Source organism: Crinia signifera, chromosome 5 (genome assembly GCF_055691185.1).
Source record: "Crinia signifera chromosome 5, ASM5569118v1, whole genome shotgun sequence".
In the NCBI taxonomy this organism is placed as follows: Eukaryota; Metazoa; Chordata; class Amphibia; order Anura; family Myobatrachidae; genus Crinia; species Crinia signifera.
The window spans coordinates 290,596,189-290,618,728 of NC_139221.1; the positions used below are offsets into that span (position 1 = coordinate 290,596,189).

The 22,540-nt window shown below is 43.8% G+C and overlaps 1 protein-coding gene across 5 annotated transcripts in view; it reads right to left on the minus strand.

Annotated features, from left to right (window-relative positions):
* MYO3A (myosin IIIA) overlaps window positions 1-22,540 on the minus strand; it is a 199,572-nt gene that overhangs the window by 173,086 nt on the left and 3,946 nt on the right. For 3 of the 5 annotated variants that reach the window (XM_083189243.1, XM_083189244.1, XM_083189239.1), the window contains exons 1-4: window positions 11,276-11,457; window positions 11,092-11,181; window positions 6,515-6,666; window positions 3,047-3,229 (exon numbers count right to left, since the gene is read on the minus strand). In XM_083189243.1, coding sequence (XP_083045369.1) covers window positions 3,047-3,229; window positions 6,515-6,544 — 213 coding nt within the window. In that variant the 5' untranslated portion in view covers window positions 6,545-6,666; window positions 11,092-11,181; window positions 11,276-11,457. Of the gene's footprint in view, window positions 1-3,046; window positions 3,230-6,514; window positions 6,667-11,091; window positions 11,182-11,275; window positions 11,458-22,540 lie in introns of those variants that run through there. The other 2 variants (XM_083189241.1, XM_083189240.1) reach the window with 2 other exon arrangements.

The window sequence follows — 22,540 nt, forward strand, 5'->3', positions numbered from 1 at the left end:
ACAAAATATCTCACGCAAAGCTGAGCGTAAATGGCGTAAATCTCACAGTCCAATGGATTTCTTTACATATAAGAATATCTACAAGTATTATAGATATGCCCTGGAAACTGCCAAACAAACATATTTCCAAACCCTCATTTCTGCTCAAGTTTCTAACCCAAAACTTATTTTTAATACATTTAATTCCCTTCTCAACCCTCCCTCACCCAAGCCACCAGCCACTATACATGCACAAGATCTTGCTTCCTACTTCAGGGATAAGATTAACAAGATCAGAGATGAATTGGTATGCTCCAACTCAGTTGGTGATCTGCTCAATTCCATACCTGAGCCCTCTGATGCATTTACTTTATTTGATCCCACGAATGAAGATGAAGTATCTGCACTTTTCCCTTCCTCCCACTCTACTACCTCTCCTCTTGACCCTATACCCTCACAAGTAAGTAAATCTCTGTCTCCTGTGCTCATCCTAATCTTAACTAAAATCTGTAACCTCTCCTTCTCTACTGGTGTCTTTCCTTCATGGTTCAAACACGCAGTTATTACTCCTATTCTGAAAAAAACAGAATTCTGATCCAAGCTCTCTCTCAAACTACCGTCCCATATCTCAACTGCCATGCACCTCCAAACTACTTGAAAAACTTGCCTACACTCGCCTCACAAGCTTTCTTAACTCACTGGACCCGCTTCAGTCAGGCTTTCGTGCTCATCACTCCACAGAGACAGCACTGAATAAAGTTGTGAATGATCTGGTCACTGCTAAATCTAAAGGCCACTATTCACTATTAATTCTTCTAGATCTCTCTGCTGCTTTTGACACTGTTGACCACACACTTCTCATACAAACACTACAATCCATGGTCTTAAAGACAAAGCCCTCTCTTGGTTCTCATCCTACCTATCTAACCGCTCCCTTAAGTGTTAATTTCTCTGATTCTACCTCCTCTTCGCTACCTCTTTCAGTTGGAGTACCTCAGGGTTCAGTTTTAGGTCCTCTGCTTTTCTCAATCTATACATCATCTCTTGGAAAATGAATAAGCTCCTTTGGATTTCAGTATCATCTGTATGCGGATGATACTCAGCTCTACCTATTCTCCCCGGACCTGTCCCCATCTGTATTGAGCCGTGTATCTGAATGCCTTTCTGCTGTTTCATCCTGGATGTCACCTCAAACTTAATATTTTAAAAACAGACTTAATTATATTTCCGCCAATAAATAGTAGTTACCAACCTGATATCTCTATTGCCGTTGAGAATGTGACAATCACTCCTACCTCTTAAACTCGTCGCCTTGGTGTTATCCTTGACTCTGAACTTTCCTTTGTACCCCACATTCAATCTGTCTCAAAATCATGCCACATGCACCTAAAAAACATATTTACAATCCGCCCATATCTTACACAAGACACTGCAAAAACTCTAATCCATGCTCTCATTATCTCAAGCATTGATTATTGCAATAGTCTCCTTATTGGCCTTCCCCAATGCAGACTCTCACCATTACAGTCCACCATGAATGCAGCTGCGAGGCTAATCTTCCTAGCCAGACGTTCATCGTCTGCAAAGCTACTCTGTCAGTCACTTCATTGGTTACCTGTATTCTACCGTATTCAATACAAAATTCTTTTACTTACACACAAAGCCATAAACCAAACTACACCAACATACATATCTTCTCTTATCTCAAAATATCATCCAACACGACCTCTACGCTCCTCCCAAGATCTGCGTCTCTCATCCACACTCATTACTCGCTCCCATTCCCTACTGCAGGACTTTCTTCGGGCTGCACCCACTCTGTGGAATGCCCTCCCAAGCACAATAAGACTCTCCCCCAGTCTCCAAACCTTTAAGCGTTCCCTAAAAACACATCTCTTCAGGCAAGCTTATCAAATTCCAGAACCAGTCACAGAACCTTGCATTCTGGTGGAATCAATGCAATAAAGAAAACAGTATCTATTCTTATGTATCAATACCTATTTCCCTATAGATTGTAAGCTTGCGAGCAGGGCCCTCCTACCTTTTGACTCTCTGTAAATACTCTGTTTGTTGTATTACTGTCTCCTTTTAAAGCGCAACGGAATATGCTGCGCTATATGAGAAACTGATAATAAATAATAATAAACTTGAATTGTAATTGTCATGGCAGTAATTAAATATTTATACATAGTAATCATTTTATAGTAGTACTGCTGTACAGATGTGTCCTCATGCAACTCACCTCAATGCGCTATGCAGAGTAAGATGGCTTACATGAGTGAGTTTCTGCATACTGTATAAGCACATTTACTGGTGCACAGCCACAGAAGAGCTGTCATACACTACTGATACAGTTGCACCAAACAGCTCATCTCTGAACCAAGTCCAGTGACACGTTGCTTATGATGGCCATGTCTTTTGACTGCAAATGCTTCTTACAAGCAGTTCAATAAAACTAGGACACACCAGGAGACTGTACAGATTTATCTGATGTGTTACACTTGCATACCACCCAACTGTCCCGCTTTCCACGGGAATGTCCTGTTTCTTTTCTCATGATTTCAAATATACCAAGCATCATCATCATCATCACAAGTATTGATAACATTATCTTTTCTACATATATCCAAATAATCCTGCATATTCTTCTAAGTCATTTTTACATCAGAAAATATATTTATATACTTTATATAATCATAATAGCAGTATATATCACAAAGGTTACATTGCATTGTAAAGCTTTATTATAACCTATCACATATACTTAATATAAAAACCTTCAATTCATGAAATGCATAAAGGAGATGCATTCACAATATAGCATACAATGCTGATTTGATCATAGCAGTAAATTAGACTACCACTGTCATAATGATTCAATAATGAAAGCAAGTGTCTGATTGGTCCCAGCACCATCATTTCTACACAGTCACTTGTGCAAAGGTTTTAAGCAATGTCCCCCCACTATGATCATTAACAAAAATAAATCTATGTCTTCCCCTGAACATGGGATAAATGCGCAAATGTTCAATATAGAAGTAAATGGTGAAAGTTGCAGGTAACTTACATGAAATGGATCCAAGATCTTTACTGCGGCTTTGCTTCCGTTTTTCTTGTTCATTACTTTAAAAACTTTCCCATAAGTCCCTTTGCCAATAGTCTCGATTATTTCCCACGTGTCCGTTGGGTCAGGAAATCCATCAAACACAAATGGTTTTCCACATAATGAAAACATGTTTAATACATTGGCCTGTAATAAGCAATTAAACAGATAATAAATTCTTGCAGCAACTCAGCATTGTCATGATAAAACCAGATTACAATGAAGAAGACTTCACTCTGTAACTAAATATACAGGCTGCTGAGACATACTAGCCAAAGCGCTTACACATTGTTACATGCATCAGAATGCTAAAAAAATATGTTTCTATTTTGAGTTATTGGAGTTTTGAGATCTTAGAAACATAGAATTTGACGGCAGATAAGAACCATTTGGCTATTTCTTTGTAAGGATATTCATATGCCTATCCCCCCACCCCCCCCCAATTAAAGTGTGGCGGAATCACTAGTCTGATCCCTCCCAAAAACCACTGCGGTGCATGCATCACTAGTCGCATGCATAGATAAGTCTCCGGGTCATAAACCGGCAAGTCCTACCATCGCAAAGGTCAGCCCTTACTGCAAGTTCTGTCCTTTGCTAATATCCTTATGAACATGGCATTAATAAATGCCGTTATGCATGCGGTGAGTGCAACAATTTGCTGTGCTTGATGCATCCCACCTCAAAGCATAGGAAATAGACCCCTTTATCTCTCTTTGATGCACTTTGATCCAGCTTCCCCGAGAGCCTGGTGCACAGGAGGACAGTGTTATGTCCACAATAACAGCTGCAGTCAGAACAGCAAGATTGATAGTATGCAAAGTATATCAGTCTTAACTGGTTCTGAACACTGCATTGTCGACACACTATGGCACACACCATTGACAGTTGCGACAGCCAATGGTCAGCACAGTGTATCCTTGTGAAATTCCTCTACACATGACCTCTGTCTGTGGATCTACATTTGGGAAGACAGCCACAACATAACACATCCATAATACTGAAGTGACTGCAACAGGGATCTTTGCATATAAACAATGGAGTGCATGCACCATAGAGGATTCATTCTTAAAATTCACTATGTTTTGCAACTCCTACTCAGCGTAGTAGAGAGCCTGGCTGGGCACATGTTCTTTTCAAGGGGTGTGGCCTAATCACAGAAGGCATGGCCATGCACTCTTAGAATAAAATATATAATAATACCTTAAGCACCTCCCTGGCCACACTGCAGCCCACACAGCACACAGCAGCATGTGCTAGATTGAGAAGAGCTGATGCAGCTGCCAGGTAATGGGGCCCTCCATCAGATCTGGGCCTGGGTAAACCTCCCTTTTTTTTGGCAGCGCTGCTTCTACATAACTAGGTTGTTGTGTAGTAGGCACATATGGGCCATGTCCAGGCTGTGCAGTGCCATAAAATTCAGGGGGCTGGGCTACATTTACACTATTCAGCATGTATGACATCAGCAAGCCCTCCATGGACCTCCCACTCTTACTCTATTGTGGGCAGTCAAGGGGAGTTCAGGGGTGTGGGGGGCTGGTAGTGATTAGGGGATATTTGCACATATTTCTGGGGGGGGGGGGCGCAAAGAGTGCAACAGGGCTTCTGGGAACCTCAGCCAATCCTGGAGGGAAGTCAGGTATGTTGCAACTTAGGGGGTCTATCCACGAAGCAGTGAAAATAACGGAGAAGTGACCCAATAAAGAAAGTTCCCATGGTGACCAATCTGATGCTTTTTTTTTTTTTTATAGAACACACTTGATAAATGTTACCTCAAAACAGATTGGTTGCCATGGGCAATGTCTCCGCTGGAACCCTCCAACACTGTTTTCACTGCTTCAGCAATACATATACTGTAGTCACTGATTATGAATTTGGAGCAAAGCAAAAACTAACCATTAACTTTGTACCTGTGCAATCCACATTGCAATGCAAAGGGATGCAAATACATGTATTTATTCTGTTTTGCATGCAGGGTAAATACTATCTGTTTTTGCATTTAGCTGCTTGGCAGCTTTCTATTTACACTGCAGATTAGAAAGGAAAGTGATGGCCATCGGTGAGTTACTCATTGATGGTCACCATCAATGGTACCATTGGAAACTTGATGAAGTGAAGCCACCTGCAAGGGAACCATTGATGGTTTTACCCACCGATGGTTACCCCTGCTTTACAATTCTGCATTCTGCCGCATGTTGATCAATAACTATGTCCTCCATCGTCTGTACATACAGGACAACAGAAGACAATGTTACCGATATAATGCGTACACACTAGACGATATGCGAAAAAATATCATTAACGATATCATCATGAAAATCATTAACAATTATTGCACAGTATAATTGAAAGTCGGTAATGAAAGTATGCCTTGGAGAGAGATAAAGTGGGCAGAGATAACGCAGCAACTGTGCTTGAAAAAGACTTCATCTCCACTTCATCCCAAGGCTTAATACATAGAACCCATCATCATGGTTACAGAGATTAATTGACAGTAAATCACATGCACATAAAAATGTGAAATACAATATGAAAAAATGTTTTATATAGCCAATAGTCAATAACTTATACACAAAAGAAGTGAATCTATATAAGACGCTTAGGGGGAAATGTACTAAGATGTGAGTTCTATTTCACTTGAGATGTTGCTATTAGCAACCAATCAGATACCATTATCTTCTAGAAGCTGCTAGATTAATAAGTAGATTCTGATTGGTTGCCCAGAGCAACATCTCATGTGAAGCATCTAAGTAAATGTCCCCCTTAGAATCAGTGAATAGGCTGCTATACACTCATTAAATCTATTCTAGATAATACTAATTCATTTTTAAGTTGATGTTGCTTCATATTACAGTTTGTCAATAAAATTTGAATTCATCATTATTAAAAAATGACTTATCAGACAACACAAATCATAATGAAAGCCCATCAAGAAAATTAATGTACACAATTAAGAAGCATACTTTGTATGTACAGCAAGGCCTAAGGCGTGTTAATGCATACTTTAGAGAAATCATTTATTACACACATGCAGGAAAAAAAACCTCCTATAGCAATCTCTCTTCTCATTAACTTTCATTTCAGTGATTATTAAACTAATTTATAATTGATTCTTACTGTGCGTACTCTGGGAAATTAGGAAAGGAGGTCCTGTGTTGGTATGTTTGGGGCAGGGGGAACGGGTGCAGTCCAAGCTAAGTGTCAGACAACAAGGGGTGAGGCAATAATGATGGAAATAAATTATTCAAATCTCTGTCTTGCCAACTTCATAGTAGAAGTGGCTGGGACTTGGGAGTATGGGGGAATTCACCAAAGTTTTCGATTCTCCCTGACATTTTGGGAAGTACGGCAGAAAATATGGTAAAAGATTTTCCACTTTAAGAATATTTCATTCCTGAATGTATATAATTAGGCACAGTTGTTTCTTATGCATACCTCCCAACTGTCCCGATATTCCAGGGACATCCCAAAAAGCCACGTCCCCTTTTGCTGATGTCACGCCCCCTTTTCGGGGGAGTCCTGCTTGGGACAATTATGGTGTTGGGAGTTATGCACAACAGTAGGTTGCTTTCAGGATACATCTGTATCTGTGAGACATCACACCAGCACAGAAAGCCAGAAAGATAAAGAAAAGTCATTAGCATAAAGTCATGCAAGCTAATAACTGAAAGTAATACAGAGATGGAAACTATGTAAAGAGAAAATATAGCAGAAACATAACTAAAAGAGGTGCAGATTAAACCATTATTCTATTAAGAATTGCTCCCCAAGTACAGTATCAGTGTCCAAACTAGAATCCCACACAGTAGTTAGAGGAATTGAAACACTAGTAAAATGAATATTCTTTATAGGTTAGACTTGCCAATGAGTTATGCGGGGTACACACCAGGACGACCCGCTCACGATGCACATCATGAGCGGGTCGTCAGTGTCTCGTCCGACCCGCTCACGATGACGCGGGGGGGCACGACCCGCTCACGATGTGCACCGTGAGCGGGTCCGATCCGATGGCGACCCGCACCCGGCTGTATGGTCGTCATTGAGATCCTACCTGCAGCAGGTAGGATCTCAATAACGACCGACCGACCCACGGGACCGCGCATCGGATCGGTATCGGTCCACACCAGGTCAGAAAAGGGCCCAATCAGCACACAATCTACATCCAATTGATCGGAATTGGATCTAGATTGTGGGGATCGGGCCCTAGTCGTCCTGGTGTGTACCCAGCATTAGACTTTCAGGAGCTTGCTAAATATCAGCACATTGCAGGCCCCTAAAATATACAGATATCTACAGCACACATTTCTAGTACATATGGAGATCCAGTGATCCATATGCATACCCTCCAACATGACCCGTTCCACCGGTACAAATGCTCTATTTCTGGACTTCCTGGCCAGTGGCAGTTGCAGAGGTGAAGTTGCAGTACAGTCCAAATATCAAATAGAGGACCCACACCACATGGGTGATTTTGACCGTATATTGGAGAACAAATCGATTCCCACTTGGAGAAGCTGTTTGACTACCTGCTCATTCTTCTGATCATGTCCTACAGACATTGCCTCAATATCAAAATCGTCCTGCTATCTGGATACTGGATTGCATACCTAAAGGTTCCCTGGGCTGGCTAAACAAGACTCTTGCCAACGGGTTTGAAGTTAAGAACCTATCAGGACATCCTTATAAAAATCCTGAGGACTTCATCTAAGCCATCTTGGACGCAAGCCCCTGATCAGTGCAGGTTATATCAACTTACCAGTGGTGATTATAACACTTCAATAGGTCCCAATTATTATTTTATAGTATTTTATGTATTATACATATGTATTCTTAATGTGTTATTAAAATTGTTATATTTTCATTGATGCATATACTTCATGTTATTTGTTAGCGCTGCTCTCACTTGTTTTTTTTTCTTCTTTGACCCACACCAACTGCCAGTGAGTCCTGAACAGCAATGTGTGGCAGTGTTTGTGATGGCAGTAGGTGTAGGTTCACTTTTTGTATTTTGGACTGTACTGCAGCCTAACCTCTTCACCTGCCGCTGGCCAGATAGTCCAGGAACAGATCATTTTGTACCCTTACTTTAATTAATCCAAATAAAAGTAGTAACCCCTTATCACCATATTCATACTATTACCTACCATAATGTCTACCCCCTTTCCTACTCTTCTAAAATATTTTCTGTCCCTCTATTGATGCAGCCACTTTGGTATCTCATGCAGCTGCTACTCAGGCAGATCCCACTATGGCTTCTGCTGATAGTAAGGAGGAGGCAGCAACAGGGGCTGTGGAGCTTATTGCTGCAGAGTACAATCCTGGGGGGGGGGGGGGGGGGGAATAACTGCATACTGGCCTGACCTCCTATGAGTGATCACAGATCTGACACACCCACCATCACTTGGGGCCTATACTCTACACCACACCCCCAATTACACCCCCAAGGAAGGGAAATACAGAGAGATGGACAATGTTTTCATGATACATTCACACTTCATTTGACATTTCTGAATTGAAGTATATACAAAAACCATATAGGGGATAAATAATGGCATTGCTCTGTGGGAAGAAGATACGAAGAGGAAGTTCTATTCTAACAGCATCAAAGTAGGGGAACTGTCCTTAGCCTCATATCATATTATATCTAAGAGTTGTAAATCATTGTTTGTCAAAGCTGGGACTATCAGCAGTGCATGTTTTCCATGTCTCCTGGCTATAATGCAGGTGTAATAACATTTCCAAATAAAGGCCCTTATTCTGGTTGGTGCGGTAATGTCCGCGTGCGGTCGGTCCGCCAATGTTTTGTGTCTGCGCATGTGCAGAGGCGTCTCTGCGCATGTGCGAATGGGACGCACGTCCAAATTCCGCATGAAATGTGTACACTACGAACAGGGGGTGGAGTGGGGCGTGAAGGGCTGTTTGGGCTCATTACCATATGTTTACACCCCGCGTTTCATGGGAGTTCCCATGAAAATGCTGGGCGTACGTATGGTAATGCAGTCGTGACGCACGTGTAGGGGGCGGACATATGACATTGCCGGATGTCAGCTGCCCGCCCAGATCCCTGCTTTTGCACGGAGAAATGCCCATGTGGTCTGAGGTTGCGGGAGCTGCCTGATCACTCGGTCCTGCATTCGATGGTCTGCGACCATCGAATGATGGGGGAGGTTCCCTGAGATGGAGGAGGTGTATTCATGAGAAATACACTTCTGATCCGTTGGGACAGCTTCTTACCGCATTCGGACGGAGTGAGCGATCCGTACGAAAGGCGGGGTTTAGGACGCACGGTCCTGGCCGCATATTCGGCTCCGGCCACACAGACCAGAATAAGGCCCAAAGTATGACTAGTTATTTCAGTTGTGGCTCTAGGAGGAAACCTAGAAAACATGCAGTGATACAGGTATTGTTCTGCGGGAATCAATGCCTTATATGGACTACACTTTAGCCACACTACCAACTAGAAAAGGAGATAACAAATGTGTTACCACCCTTGCAACTGATTTTCCTGGGATCCGCCATACTGGGAGCAAACCGGTGCTGTGAGTGAGCCACAATCAAGAGACTAGGTAATTACATGTTATTCATTTGCAGGTTCTGTATTACATACTGTACATGACCCCTGACATACTGTATGTTGGTCCTGGGAGTTTATAATCCCTTTCATACTCAATACAGTAGCACACTGCTGAGGGGAGCTCGGAGTCAGAACTTTGTGGCATTTCCGCATCTCTTTAGTATGGGTTGAATGGCCGACAGTGTCTAGCGTGACAGTCATTAGGATGACCCCTATCGGTCGACAGTTAAATGGTCGACACAGCAAAAAGTTCAACATGCATGAAGTCGACATGTTCACACGGTCAACATGGGAAACGGCCAATGAGTTTTTACCTTTTTTGTGTCTATGTCGACATAGATGAACAAGGACACTGCATAAGTCAGGCATGGCCAAACTGTGGCCCTCCAGCTGTTGTGAAACTACACATCCCAGCATGCCTTGCCATAGTTTTAGCATTCCCTAATAGCAAAACTGTGGCAAGGCATGATGGGGCTTGTAGTTTTACAATAGCTGGAGGGCCACAGTTTAAACATGGCTACTATATAAATGAACCGCATCTTTGGGCACACTATTATATTCTCCCTCTATGGTAAAGTATGGTTTTAAAAAATAATCATGAATAACGCATGTTGACATTTTTCCATGCCCATCGTTTGCTTGTGTCAACATTTTCAACACTTTGACCTAATGGATGTTGACATTTATGCTGTGTCAACCTTTTGACTGTTGACCTTTTCACTATCGATTATTTCACTGCATACTAGAAGGTCTGGGGACTGGAACTTTATACCAATTACCGTCTAACACTCATGGGAATAGGACTGTTTGTAGATCCATATTATGGTGATGGTGGAGTTATATTTCCATCATACTGTATAATTTACACATATCAGACACATATCCCTCCACAAGGAAGCCCAGGTTGTGTTCGCCAAACAGGCTTGTTCCAAAAGTGCTGTAAAAAAGACTGTGGTTGCAGCTCATTCCAGTGTTAATAAACACCCTCCACTGTATTAACATAACCAAATACAATTATATAATGATGGAAGAAGTCGGCAATAGTGTTACGAAGAACAATTATTCTACCATGCACAACATGCTCTAGGGAAGTGGTCCCAAAAATGCCATACTACTAATATCCATGTTCCAGTTGTCAGAAGTGGGCACTTTTTTTTTTTTTTTTACAATCCCCAAAATATGTTTATGGAAAACTACAAAATGCACCGTCCCACCCCCTCCATGGTTGCCAGCCTCTAACCAGCATTTAGGGCACATTATGTACTGCAGGCTTTCATAATAATTGAAAAGAATACTTAAGGAACTGAACATTTCCTTTATCTATATTCCCAAACACATGGACACATAGATCTACTGTACTTACTTATTAACTTCGCCTGTATGAAGCTAGTTCTAGGTTCTCTACACTTACAGCTATTTATAAAACAGTTATACTCACCTATAGGAAGCTGCAGGGGCTCGTACAGCAGGAACACACCAGCTACATCCTCTACACAGCAAGTGTCATTTTCCTTTATGTTCTTATGCCCTGATGTGCAGATCATTAAAATTTTATAGTTAAACATACCAATGACCAATGTAAACTGTCAAAGCGGTGTCATTTTAGCTCTTGCCTTACTTACGCTGCCCTAGAAATGTTGCCCGCTTTGTTTTATGGTTTCAGGTGGCACAGGAAGCATATTGGTGGGCATCACAAAAGCTCTGGTAACAAATTGCTGTCTCTTCGAAGTAAACAGAATTCGAAGGTATTTCCTAGATTATCTTCCGGCTTACATACTAAGCAGCAACTGTACATTCTTCCACACACAGGCTGCTTAGACAAACTGAAACTTCCAGAAATAGTTAATCCCTCTCTGGGTTCCTTAGAGAAGGTGTAAATGCAAATCTCCACGCAGCTGACAAGAGGATTTCATTTGTCACTGGATGCTTAACACTTTCTGTGCTGGAAGTAGCAAGTCCTTCGGTTCCAAACGGTAATCGTCACACTGGCTGGGTGCTGTATTATTATATTTTTTATTGTGATAAAGCAATATGATAGTACAGTAAGTGATAGGATAATAACGAGGTAGATTTAGCAATGCCAATAACAACAAAGTTGGTGCAAAATCTTACAACTGAGTCGGCCCAATCCACCAGCCTACAAACCTGCCCAACCGGGACAAAGGATACAGTTACCAAACAATAGTGCAGTAGATCAAAGGCGACCCACACTCGTTGATATATGCAATAGCAACAGGGTTCTTTTGTCTGAAGAATTTTTTTGGACTGTCCCACCTGCGTGCAATAGTGGTCCACGGTGGGGGGGGGGGGGGGGGGTAGTTTGTTGAAGTCCTCTTGTCAGTTTGGAGTCTGCATATGAATAGTTGCTGTGTGCATGCATACAGTGTCTATTCACGCAGATATCGGCCCTTATTCTGGTTCACTTGCAAAGGCAAATTCTTTCTCAAATGGACAAAACCATGCGCATTGCAGGGGGGGCAGATGTAAAATGTGCAGAGAGAGTTAGGTTTGGGTGGGGGTTTTACATCAAAGTGAGATGTATATATTGCAGTGTAAAAATAAAGCAGTCAGTATATTCCCTGCACAGAAACAAAATAACTCACCCAAATCTAACTCTCTCTGCACATGTTACATCTGCCCCCCCCCCCCCCCCCCCCCCTTCCCTGCCGTGCACATGGTTTTGTCCACTTGGGAAGGAATTTGCCTTTGCGAGTGAACCAGAATAAGAGAGACTGGGCACAGTGATGGGAATCTGGGGTGTGGCTGAGAAGAGCAGCAGACAACTCCCCTTTTGACAAGGCCACTTGTATCAGGAGTGAACTTGGGAGGTGTGACTGTGTTGTAGAAAATTTTAGTGACACCCTCATGATGAAGAAATGAAAATGAGGGCAACTAACACTGTGGTCTATTTCCTAAGCCTTGGAAGGAGATAAAGTGAACAAAGATAAAGTACCAGCCCAACTGTCATTTTTAAAACACAGTCTATAACATGTTAATTTAAACATGGTGTAGCTCCGCCCACTTTATCTACAGCTCCTGTTTTGTCTGTCCTGGTATTACAGTTTGTCATGCCAGTCCTTGGTACAGTGTTTTGGTTATTCTATTGTTTCCTCTTACAGGAAATCCACAATGTTCATACCCTCCAACACCTGAAGAGCAAAACCCAATACGAATTCAGAAAGGGGCGTGGCCACTGGTAAGTAGGGTGTGGTCATGCCCCTTATACTTACAATGGGCAGTTGGAGACCCAAAAGAAGGTACAGGCCTTAAAAAAAACATTGCTATACCTGCCAAAAAGGTACAGTGGGAGGGTATACAATGTTTATAAACATCCAGTGCACAAAGGGTCAGTTTCTATAAAGCTACAGTATTCTTTAGCGTTAGGAGTCAGGTTGTCACATTTCAGATCTGGCGGCTACCAATCATCATTAGCAACAGGAGTGGACACATGGGCTGCTTAATGTCACCCATTTGTTGGGATGGCACTTGCTCCCCAAGGTAGCTCCTATAAATGTCTGAGGCAGTCACATGGTTACAATGTCCTTCATTAAAGCAGTGCCCATAGATCATACTACCTATTGATTTATTCTGTAGTCTGTAAGTCTGACAACCACTATGACGTTGGACTACAATTCCCTACATGCTTTGCTTCATCCTCTGCTTACTCGCTAATCTGATAACTGCACCACAGCCCTACAGCACAGCCAATGCAGCTTACACTCTCTTGATCTACAAATTCTATAATCCCTTTAAACTGCTAGTGAAGTGAGAACAGGGGATAAGCATTGATGTTTGTCAGACACATTTTAATATGGAAGCATTCAGAGAAAACCTTTGTAAAAGTTTTCAGTATTCTGTACAAAGAATAACGTGGCGAATCAAGATGGGGATGTTAAGGGGACCTCCCAGACAGGTCCTTGTAGAGTCCTCACACTCTCTGCCATTGGCCAGGGCTGATTCCTGTGAGTTGTTCATTTCACATCGTCACTTTGTGTCAATAGTACTAAGCACTCTGGTGCATTACAGAATAACTGGGGGTCATTTAATTTATGAAAGGTATTTGCTTTACAGACTGATGAACATTTGCATTTTTGTGCACTGTTTTTACACGTTACAGGTAGAAATAAATGACAGAAAACTTTTATATTTTACATCTAAATTCAAGATAAATTGTGACAAGAATCTATAAAGAAATTTGTTCTGCACCTCCACAATGTTCCCAAATTGTTACTTAAGCATTGGAAAATACTGATGCTGTTTAGTTGAAAATGACAAGTAATAATATAATGGATTTGGGACAGGCCTGACCAACTTCTGGCTCTCCATGCTTGGACTACAAGTGCCAGCATGCCCCACCGCAGTTATGCTATTACGTACCTCCCAACTTTTTAAATAGGCAGATTGGTAAACGCAAAAGCGGGCGTAACCTTGGATGGATGAGCGTAGCCTCATGGAAATGAGCACAGTCGCAAGCCACGCCCCTGTTTTTGTCACTATGGGGGCATGGCCAGCGCTGTGTGGGCTGCTGGACATGCCCCGAGCCCCTCTGCTACACTGAATAGATATATGCGCACACACTCTATTTCCCGCTGCTCTGAAGTCAGGGGGGACTTCCCCACCAAGGCAGGACACTGCTGGCCAAGACGGGACGCAGGACAGTCCCAAAAAAACGTGACTGTCCCACAAAAATGGGGACAGTTGGGAGGTATGCTATAAAGAATGCTAAAACTACATATTCCAGGGCATGCTGGAATATGTAGTGTCACAACATCTGGACAGCTACAGTTGGCCATGCCTGCATGAGAGACTAATTGCTGACATTGTGGTAAAAATCTTCAAGTTCTGTTCTAATGTTAAAAACATGATTAGCACCAGTCATGAGGGTGCGGGCTGCCCCCAGGTGTCACCCACCAACTGAGGGTGCTGACTACTGCTCAGTAGCAGGAGCCTGGTGCTGCACTGTAACATTACATGCTGCTGTCACTGTGTAGGAGCTGACACTGGGCCAGATGCACTAAGCTTCAAAAAGTGATAAAATGAAGAGTGATAAACAACCAACCAATCAATCAGCTCCTATCTGTCATGTCACAGACTGTGATTGAAAAATGTCAGGCAGAAGCTGATTGGTTGGTTGTTTATCACTCTGCATTTTATCACTTTTGAAGCTTAGTGCATCTGGCCCACAATGCTCACACCGCGGGGGCAGCCCGACCTTCTGGACCCACGGGGTGACAAAAGGGCGATGCCAAGCTCCCTCCATGAAGCCACCTCCTCTCCATGAAGCCACACCCCTTTCTGAGGCATGCTGGGAGTGCCGCACTGGGTGTCACATGGGCAAGTGACGCCCCCTGATAAGCACTTGCTGATTACTTACATAATGATAATAGTACGTTTATATAACCAATACATGTCCCAAAGCCCTAAACATTAGCCAATATATGCAATTATAATGGGAAAGCTGTGACCATGCTCCAGTGTCCCCCAGACACCAGCTCGGAATGGACAGCAGTGCACTTTGTTAAGGTAGTGGAACCTAATCCCAGGTGCTGCCTGCTGAAATATTAATGCTTTCAATTAGAATAATAGGCATGCAGCTAATGTGTCAGCGTGTTACTCTGAGCCAAGGTAAAAACTGAAACACTAGAGGGGGAAGAATAAACGGGATAGCTTTATATGCAGCGTGATAAGGAAGGTGTGAACAGTAACCATTTACACCACAGCCAAACTAGTCTGATATTTACATACTGTATTTGCACTTTGTTGATGTATACAGCAGAAAATACTGGTGCAGTGACAACTAGCACTGAGGCCTGATACTGAGTCACACACATTGCGGATGTTCACAGCTCCCAACTGTCCCGGTTTTCGCAGGACCGTCCCATTTTTTGGGGACATTTCGCATCCCACATTGGGCCGGCAGTGTTCCGCGGTGGAGGGAGAGCAGTTGGGAGGCCGACCAGTTATCTGCTGCTCTGCTTAGCAGAACAGCTAGGAATAGACAATGTGTGCATGCGCACAGCGTCTATTCATTGAAGAGAGGGACAGGGGGCATGGCCAGCAGCTCTCAAGATAACCATACACGGTGCGATGAACTGTGTGCTTTCCGTACTAGATTGCACTGTATCTAGTACAAAAAGCCTACAATGTGCTACAGCACCGTGTACTTTTTGTACTAGATAGGAAGCAATCTAGTACTAAAAGTACGGGCTGCACAGACTTTCTGTGCTGTGCGATGTGATCAGTGCCACGACCCCCCCTCCTTCCCACGATCGCGAGCCCCCCCCCCTGTGACCCCCCCTCCCGTGAATCGCGACATCCCCTCCCACGATTAGCGGCAACCCCCGCGACACCCCCCTCCTGCAATTCGCTACAACCCCCTGCGACCCCCCCGCACTCCCTCCTCTTGCAATTCGCGGCACCCACCCGCGACCCCCCTCCCGCTATTCGCGGACGCCCCCCCCCCCGCGATTCACGGCAACCCCTGGATTAAATGGTACATGCAAAACACTGACATGGCTATGGTCGACAATGAAAAAGGTTGACATGAGTTTTTGAAGATTTATTTTTCATTTTTTTAATGTTTTTATATTCATTCTCATGTGTCGACATGGACACAATAAAGTGCCCCACTTATGTCAACATTTACATGTGTTGACCTTTCTGTGTTGATTTTTTCTTGTGGCGATTCGCAGCAACCCCCCTCCCGCGATTCGCTGCTCACCCCCGCGACCCCCCCTCCCGCGGTTCGCGGCAGCCCCCCCACCCCGTGACCCCCTCCTTCCGCGATTCGCGGCACACACACCCCCCCTGACCCCCCACTCCCATGATTTGCGGCAACCCCCGCGACCCCCCCTCCCGCGATTCGCGGCAACCCCCCTGCGCCCCTCCAGCAATTTGCGGCACCCCCCACTCACGCGACCCCCCCTCCCGCAATTCGCTTCACCCCCCACCCCCCCCGCGACCCCCCCCTCCCGTGATTCACGGCAACCACCCCCCCGCCCCCAGGACCCCCCCTCCCGCGATTCGCTGCAACCCCCCCCCACGCCCCTCCCCTCCCGCGATTTGCGATTTTGCAATCCTGGTTTACAATGCACCTGCAACACAAACGGTAGTTCCGCCTCAGGAGGAAAGTTACTGTAGCTCAGAGGCTACACTAAAGGAGCGCTGACTGCATCCGCGTGTCACCCTTTCAGTGGATGACACCAAATCAAAGTGCAGCTCCCTGAAAAATTAATCGGCATCTCCTGTGGTGTGGGTTCAGGTGTGCAGCTGCTATGGGAGCTGATTTACTCTGCCTCCATAGCTCGTCCCCCTGCACCCAGGTATGCCATCAAACAGTACATGATAGGCAGGGCTGTTATTGTGGGCAGGATGCACTAAAGATTTTTTTTGTATATTGGATCCCGGATCCAAAATGGATCCCAAAGAAAACCCATGCTATGGTGCACCATCCAATATATGTTGGTGTGTGTGTGTGTGTGTGTGTGTGTGCGTGTGTGTGTGTCAAACACCCTACTCCAGAGGTCCCCAAACTTTTTTGAATCACGGAACCCTAGAGTATCAGAATTTTTTAGGGCAACCCTAGACCTAAAGATTCTCTTTGAGAAAGATATAAAGTTAAGGCAATTATATTTATATCTCATCCTAAAGGTCAGTTAGGTACTTGTGAGTTATCCGGGCTGCCGATTTTGTCCTTAAGTTTGGTTAACTTAAGGACACCCGACCGACGCGATGCCCACGATTTCGCTCCAAATCGGGGGCATCGCGTCGGTCGTGGCCGTTATAAGGGGCCGCGACGCGATGCCCCCGATTTCCCATAGACAGTAATGTTAAAAGACACGATATCGGGGGCATCGCGTCGGTCATGGCCGTTATAAGGGGCCGCGACGCGATGCCCACGATTTCCCATAGACAGTAATGTTAAAAGACGCGATGGACCCGATTTCCCATAGACAGCAATGTTAAAATAAAATTACAATGTGAAATTGGGCAATATGTTTTAAAAAAAAATGTTTCATGGCCCCCCACCACCGTTAACGCCACCCCGCTATTGACGCCAACCCGAAGCGTGGCGAGCGCAGCGAGCCCGCGAGGGGCGGCGGTACGCGTCCTCCGACCTTTTCATGCCCTACTATCCACTAGGGCGTGGAGTGAGAATAGAATAGTGTGGCGAGCGCAGCGAGCCACCGAGCCCGAAGCGTGGCGAGCGTAGCGAGCCCCGCGAGGGGACGCGGACACCTGTGAAGCCCGCAAGGGCACGCGGATACCTGTGAAGGTGTCCGCGTCCCCTCGCGGGGCTCGCTGCGCTCGCCACGCTTCGGGCTCGGTGGCTCGCTGCGCTCGCCACACTATTCTATTCTCACTCCACGCCCTAGTGGATAGTAGGGCATGAAAAGGTAGGAGGACGCGTATCGCCGCCCCTCGCGGGCTCGCTGCGCTCGCCACGCTTCGGGTTGGCGTCAATAGCGGGGTGGCGTTAACGGTGGTGGGGGGCCATGAAACATTTTTTTTAAAAACATATTGGCCAATTTCACATTGTAATTTTATTTTAACATTGCTGTCTATGGGAAATCGGGTCCATCGCGTCTTTTAACATTACTGTCTATGGGAAATCGTGTCGGAAATCGGGTCCATCGTGTCTTTTAACATTACTGTCTATGGGAAATCGTGGGCATCGCGTCGCGGCTCCTTATAACGGCCACGACCGACGCGATGCCCATGATTTCGGGCACGATGAAAAAATCGGCAGCCCGGATAACTCACAAGTACCGTCAGTTATGTGGTATGGACAGGATTCACTTCTGTTTGTCCACAATTTGTCTATTACATTGGCCATAAATAGATTTGGGAGACACTGCCCTACTCATTGAGCAAATTGATTCTGCATAAAACTAACATTTCTAACTGACTAAAGCTACTTGTACTTTGCAAAAAAAAAAAATCAGCATTGCAATGGAGAAGATCTATGTAGTGTGCAGCTTCACATCCAATCCACTGCATCCACATACTACATAGATCTGCTCAGCTGCAATGCTGATAATTTTTTTACAAGGTACAGGGGGAGCTTTAAATACAGTAGGTCAAATTCTCTAGCTTTCTATGCAAGGGCAGATAGCTCAATAAAGTGTCTGACTGCAATGCCACATGCACTGGGCTCAAATCTCGAGGATGTCAGCATCTTAAAATGCAATGATTGACTGTGTGTCTGAATAACAAAGAGCTCTTAAAATAAGTCCATGAAGGGGTAGAGGAAGAGGAAAGGGCATTCAGGAGATGCTAGGCCTCAAAGAGGGACATACTGAGGGCACAACAAGTGGAGCATGATATCGACGTGAAAAAAGGTTTATGTAAATTTTTTGTGATTTTTTTTTTAAACTGACTTGTTTACCTTTCAGTGGACAAAGAGGGAGAATAAAATGTGCCTGAAGCATGGTGAGGGCAGTGAGCCATGCAAGGGGACACGGTACGCTTATGTCCATGTCAACCTATGTCATCATAGACACCCCAAAATATTAAAAACTCATGTCAACCTTTTTCCATGTTGATATTCTTCAGGGGAGTTCCCCACCTGATTGGATGTAGCATCCACAAGGAGACGACTGCATCCAATCAGGGCTGAGATCAGCCCTGCCTGGTTGAGGGGAGTCCCATCGACCCTCAGTAGTGAAGAGGAGTCTCCTGTGACTATACACACTGGCTGCTCCTCCAGTTCAGATTTTGGGTTGATCGTTTTTTTTTTCCCCTGGATCCTACTGGAGAGGAGGATAGACCTGCGGGGGATCCAGGAGATGAGAGTATATATATGTATGTTTGCGTGTATGAAGGACTGTATGCATGTATGTTAATAAAACTATACTTTACAGGGTGTCAGGGTCTAGTTATTATAACATTGGTCATACTGCCAGACTTCAAGTCCCAGCGGGCACTTCATTGTCCTGCATGCTGGGACTTGTCGTTCATCAAGTCTCTGCATGAGGGGGAGCCTTGCTGGGACTTGTACTTTGACAGCACAACCCAATGCTAGTTATTTTGTTCTATTTTTTTACACCACAATATCATCCGGCATCCACCGCCCAGGGGTGCTGAGGACAGCCCCAGGCTTCAGCCATGGATGGGTGAAGCCTGGGGGGGACTCCTTTGTTGGGGGCTCCTCACTTCCCCAGGAACCCCATACATTGGCCATCATTGTATTTTATGATGGCAAGTTGAGTGTAGTTCAAGCCATCAATAACCAATGGGCTTCCTAACATTTGGCATTGATGTTTTTCAGAAAGCTTGTTTTGCGGTGCTACCAATTGAACATATAGTTTAGGGCTATACATGTCCTGTGGGTAGACAATGATCTGGTATATGTGTTTTGACTGGGCATTCGCTTCTAGAACTGATGTTGAACGTATTATGGCTTGGATGCACTTGCATGTTGAACATGTGCCCAAAAACAGCACGTTCTGTCTGACAGCTTTCTTGTAAGGATCTGCATCTATTTGTGTGAGGTCAATACCAGGCAGGTAGGTTGAAGGCATGTATGGCTTTGATTTTATTGGACATACAGTATCATATTTCTATAACGTGCAGGGATAGCCTGATCCCACTAAATCCAATTGTCTAAGGCCTTATATAGATAGTCAAATAATTCCCAGGTCACGGGTGATTTGTGAAGCTCTATTGATTTAGGCTTGCTCTGATCTCTTCATTCCATGAGTACAATACTGTTTGTAGTTTCTGTACTGTATGTAGTTTCTGATGGTTAGGAAACTGGATTATTTCATCTAACTTTGTTAATGGAGTTGTTTGGTGCCTTTCAGACCAGCGAGTTCATTGCATTGAGTAAAGCCTTTTCCTTGGGATTGCTTTACGTTTTAGTGAAGCAGTCCATGCTGATGTGTAAGTTGTTCCAGTCCAAAACTGATCAGCTACAAACAGTAGGGTAGGATTTTGCTTGGGCTCAGTACCTCACCTTCCTTGTTGAGCTTAAAAGGGTCACCAAGTTGAGGAGACCATGGACAGAGTTAGTGAATAAAGTCATTGTGAAGTTCGATTAGCTAGGTAGGGCTTAAGTTATCCAGCACCTGGGGCTCTTGCTTGATCAGGTACATTTACATTGGGTGGGATTCCATTGGCTTTTTTGCCCTTTTTTTTCTAGCCTTTGCCTTTTTGTTTTTTAGTCTTATTCACCCTTTTTTGTTCCAATTTTTGCATTTTTGGACTTATCAGTTGCAGCAGACTACAGTTTTTCAAACTGGCTTTGGCAAGAAGACACTGCTTGGCACTTGGCCATTACATTATGGGAACAAAAATGGCATGCATTAAAAGGGAATGGATTCAAGGGATGCCAATGTGATAGTGCCTCTTTACAAGGCATTGGTGAGACCACACTTGGAATACTGTGTTCAGTTCTGGGCACCACCCCTTCATAAGGACATAAATGAATTGGAACAGGTACAGAGAAGGGCGACTAAGCTAGTAAAAGGTCTTGAATCACTAGAATACAAAGATAGGCTAGCCAGGCTGAATATTCTTTCACTAGAGAGACGGAGGTTGAGAGGGTGATATGATTAGAATGTTCAAATACAGGATTGGGAATCATATGGAACTTCGAGTTGATTGTTCACTAACAGGCCTATACTTAGGGCACGTGGGTATGTATTGAAGCTCGAGAAAAAGAGATTCCGTACTGAATTAAGAAGAGGATTCTTCACCATTAGAGCAGTAAAATTCTGGAACTCATTGCCGGTGGGGGTGATTACAGCAACTCCTGTTAATGAATTTAAATCAAACCTGGATACATTTTTGGCCACTAAGGGAATCCTATAGATATGACTTACTCAAGTCAGTAGTTACAAGTCAGATAGGTTGAACTCGATGGACTCAAGTCTTTTTTCAACCTTAATTACTATGTTACTATGTTAGTATGTTACATTAGGGGTGTGCCTGGTCTCAGGGCCAGTATCGGGCAATGAGGGAGAGATGACAAATGATCCACCCTTTAGTTCATTAATTATATCCTAGCAGTTGCCTTGTTGTCATACTAAGATGTATTAATAACTTAGGGCCTTATTTTGGTTCACTCTTTCTGACAAATTTCTTCTTAGATGGACAAAACCATGTGCACTGCAGGTGAGGCAGATGTAACTTGTGCAGAGATAATTAGATTTGGGTGGGGTTTTACTCCAAAGTGAGATCTATATTACAGTGTAAAAATAAAGGAGCCAGTATTTACCCTGCACAGAAACAAAATAACTCACCCAAATCTCTGCACATTTTACATCTGTCCCCCTGCAGTGCACATGGTTTTGTCCATCTAAGAAGGATTTTGTCAGAAAGAGTGAACTAAAATAAGGCCCTTAATTATCTGAAAAAAAATTGTGACCTTATTTATAGCTCAATTGTTGTCTGAATCTTTATTTCAGGTTAATCTTTATGAGAAAAAAAAGGGGAAGTGGACTGCGCACCCTATTTTTAAACATAATAAGAGGTGTTATCATGCTAAGGCTACCATACAGGAAACCCTAGAATGTCTATGTGTGCGTGTACATGTGGTAGGGAATATAGAATGTAAGCTCCACTGGGGCAGGGACTGATGTGAATGTTTGAATATTCTCTTTAAAGCGCTGCGGAATATGTATGCGCTATATAAGAAACTGTTAATAAAGAGAGAAAGAAAAAGAAAAATACTAATGCACACTCTTAGTGCCATGAACACTGGTAGTAAAAATAATTTTGATAAACTCTATTACTATTAGCATGAAAATAATCTTATTGCTGAAGTTCTTAGCAGAAATTTGGCAAAATATATAAGAAATTTAGTTTCTGGTGTTTGTAAAGCCATCCACTATAGGTGAGCTTAGATTATTTTATGTGAATACAGTAATTCATAACTGTATAAA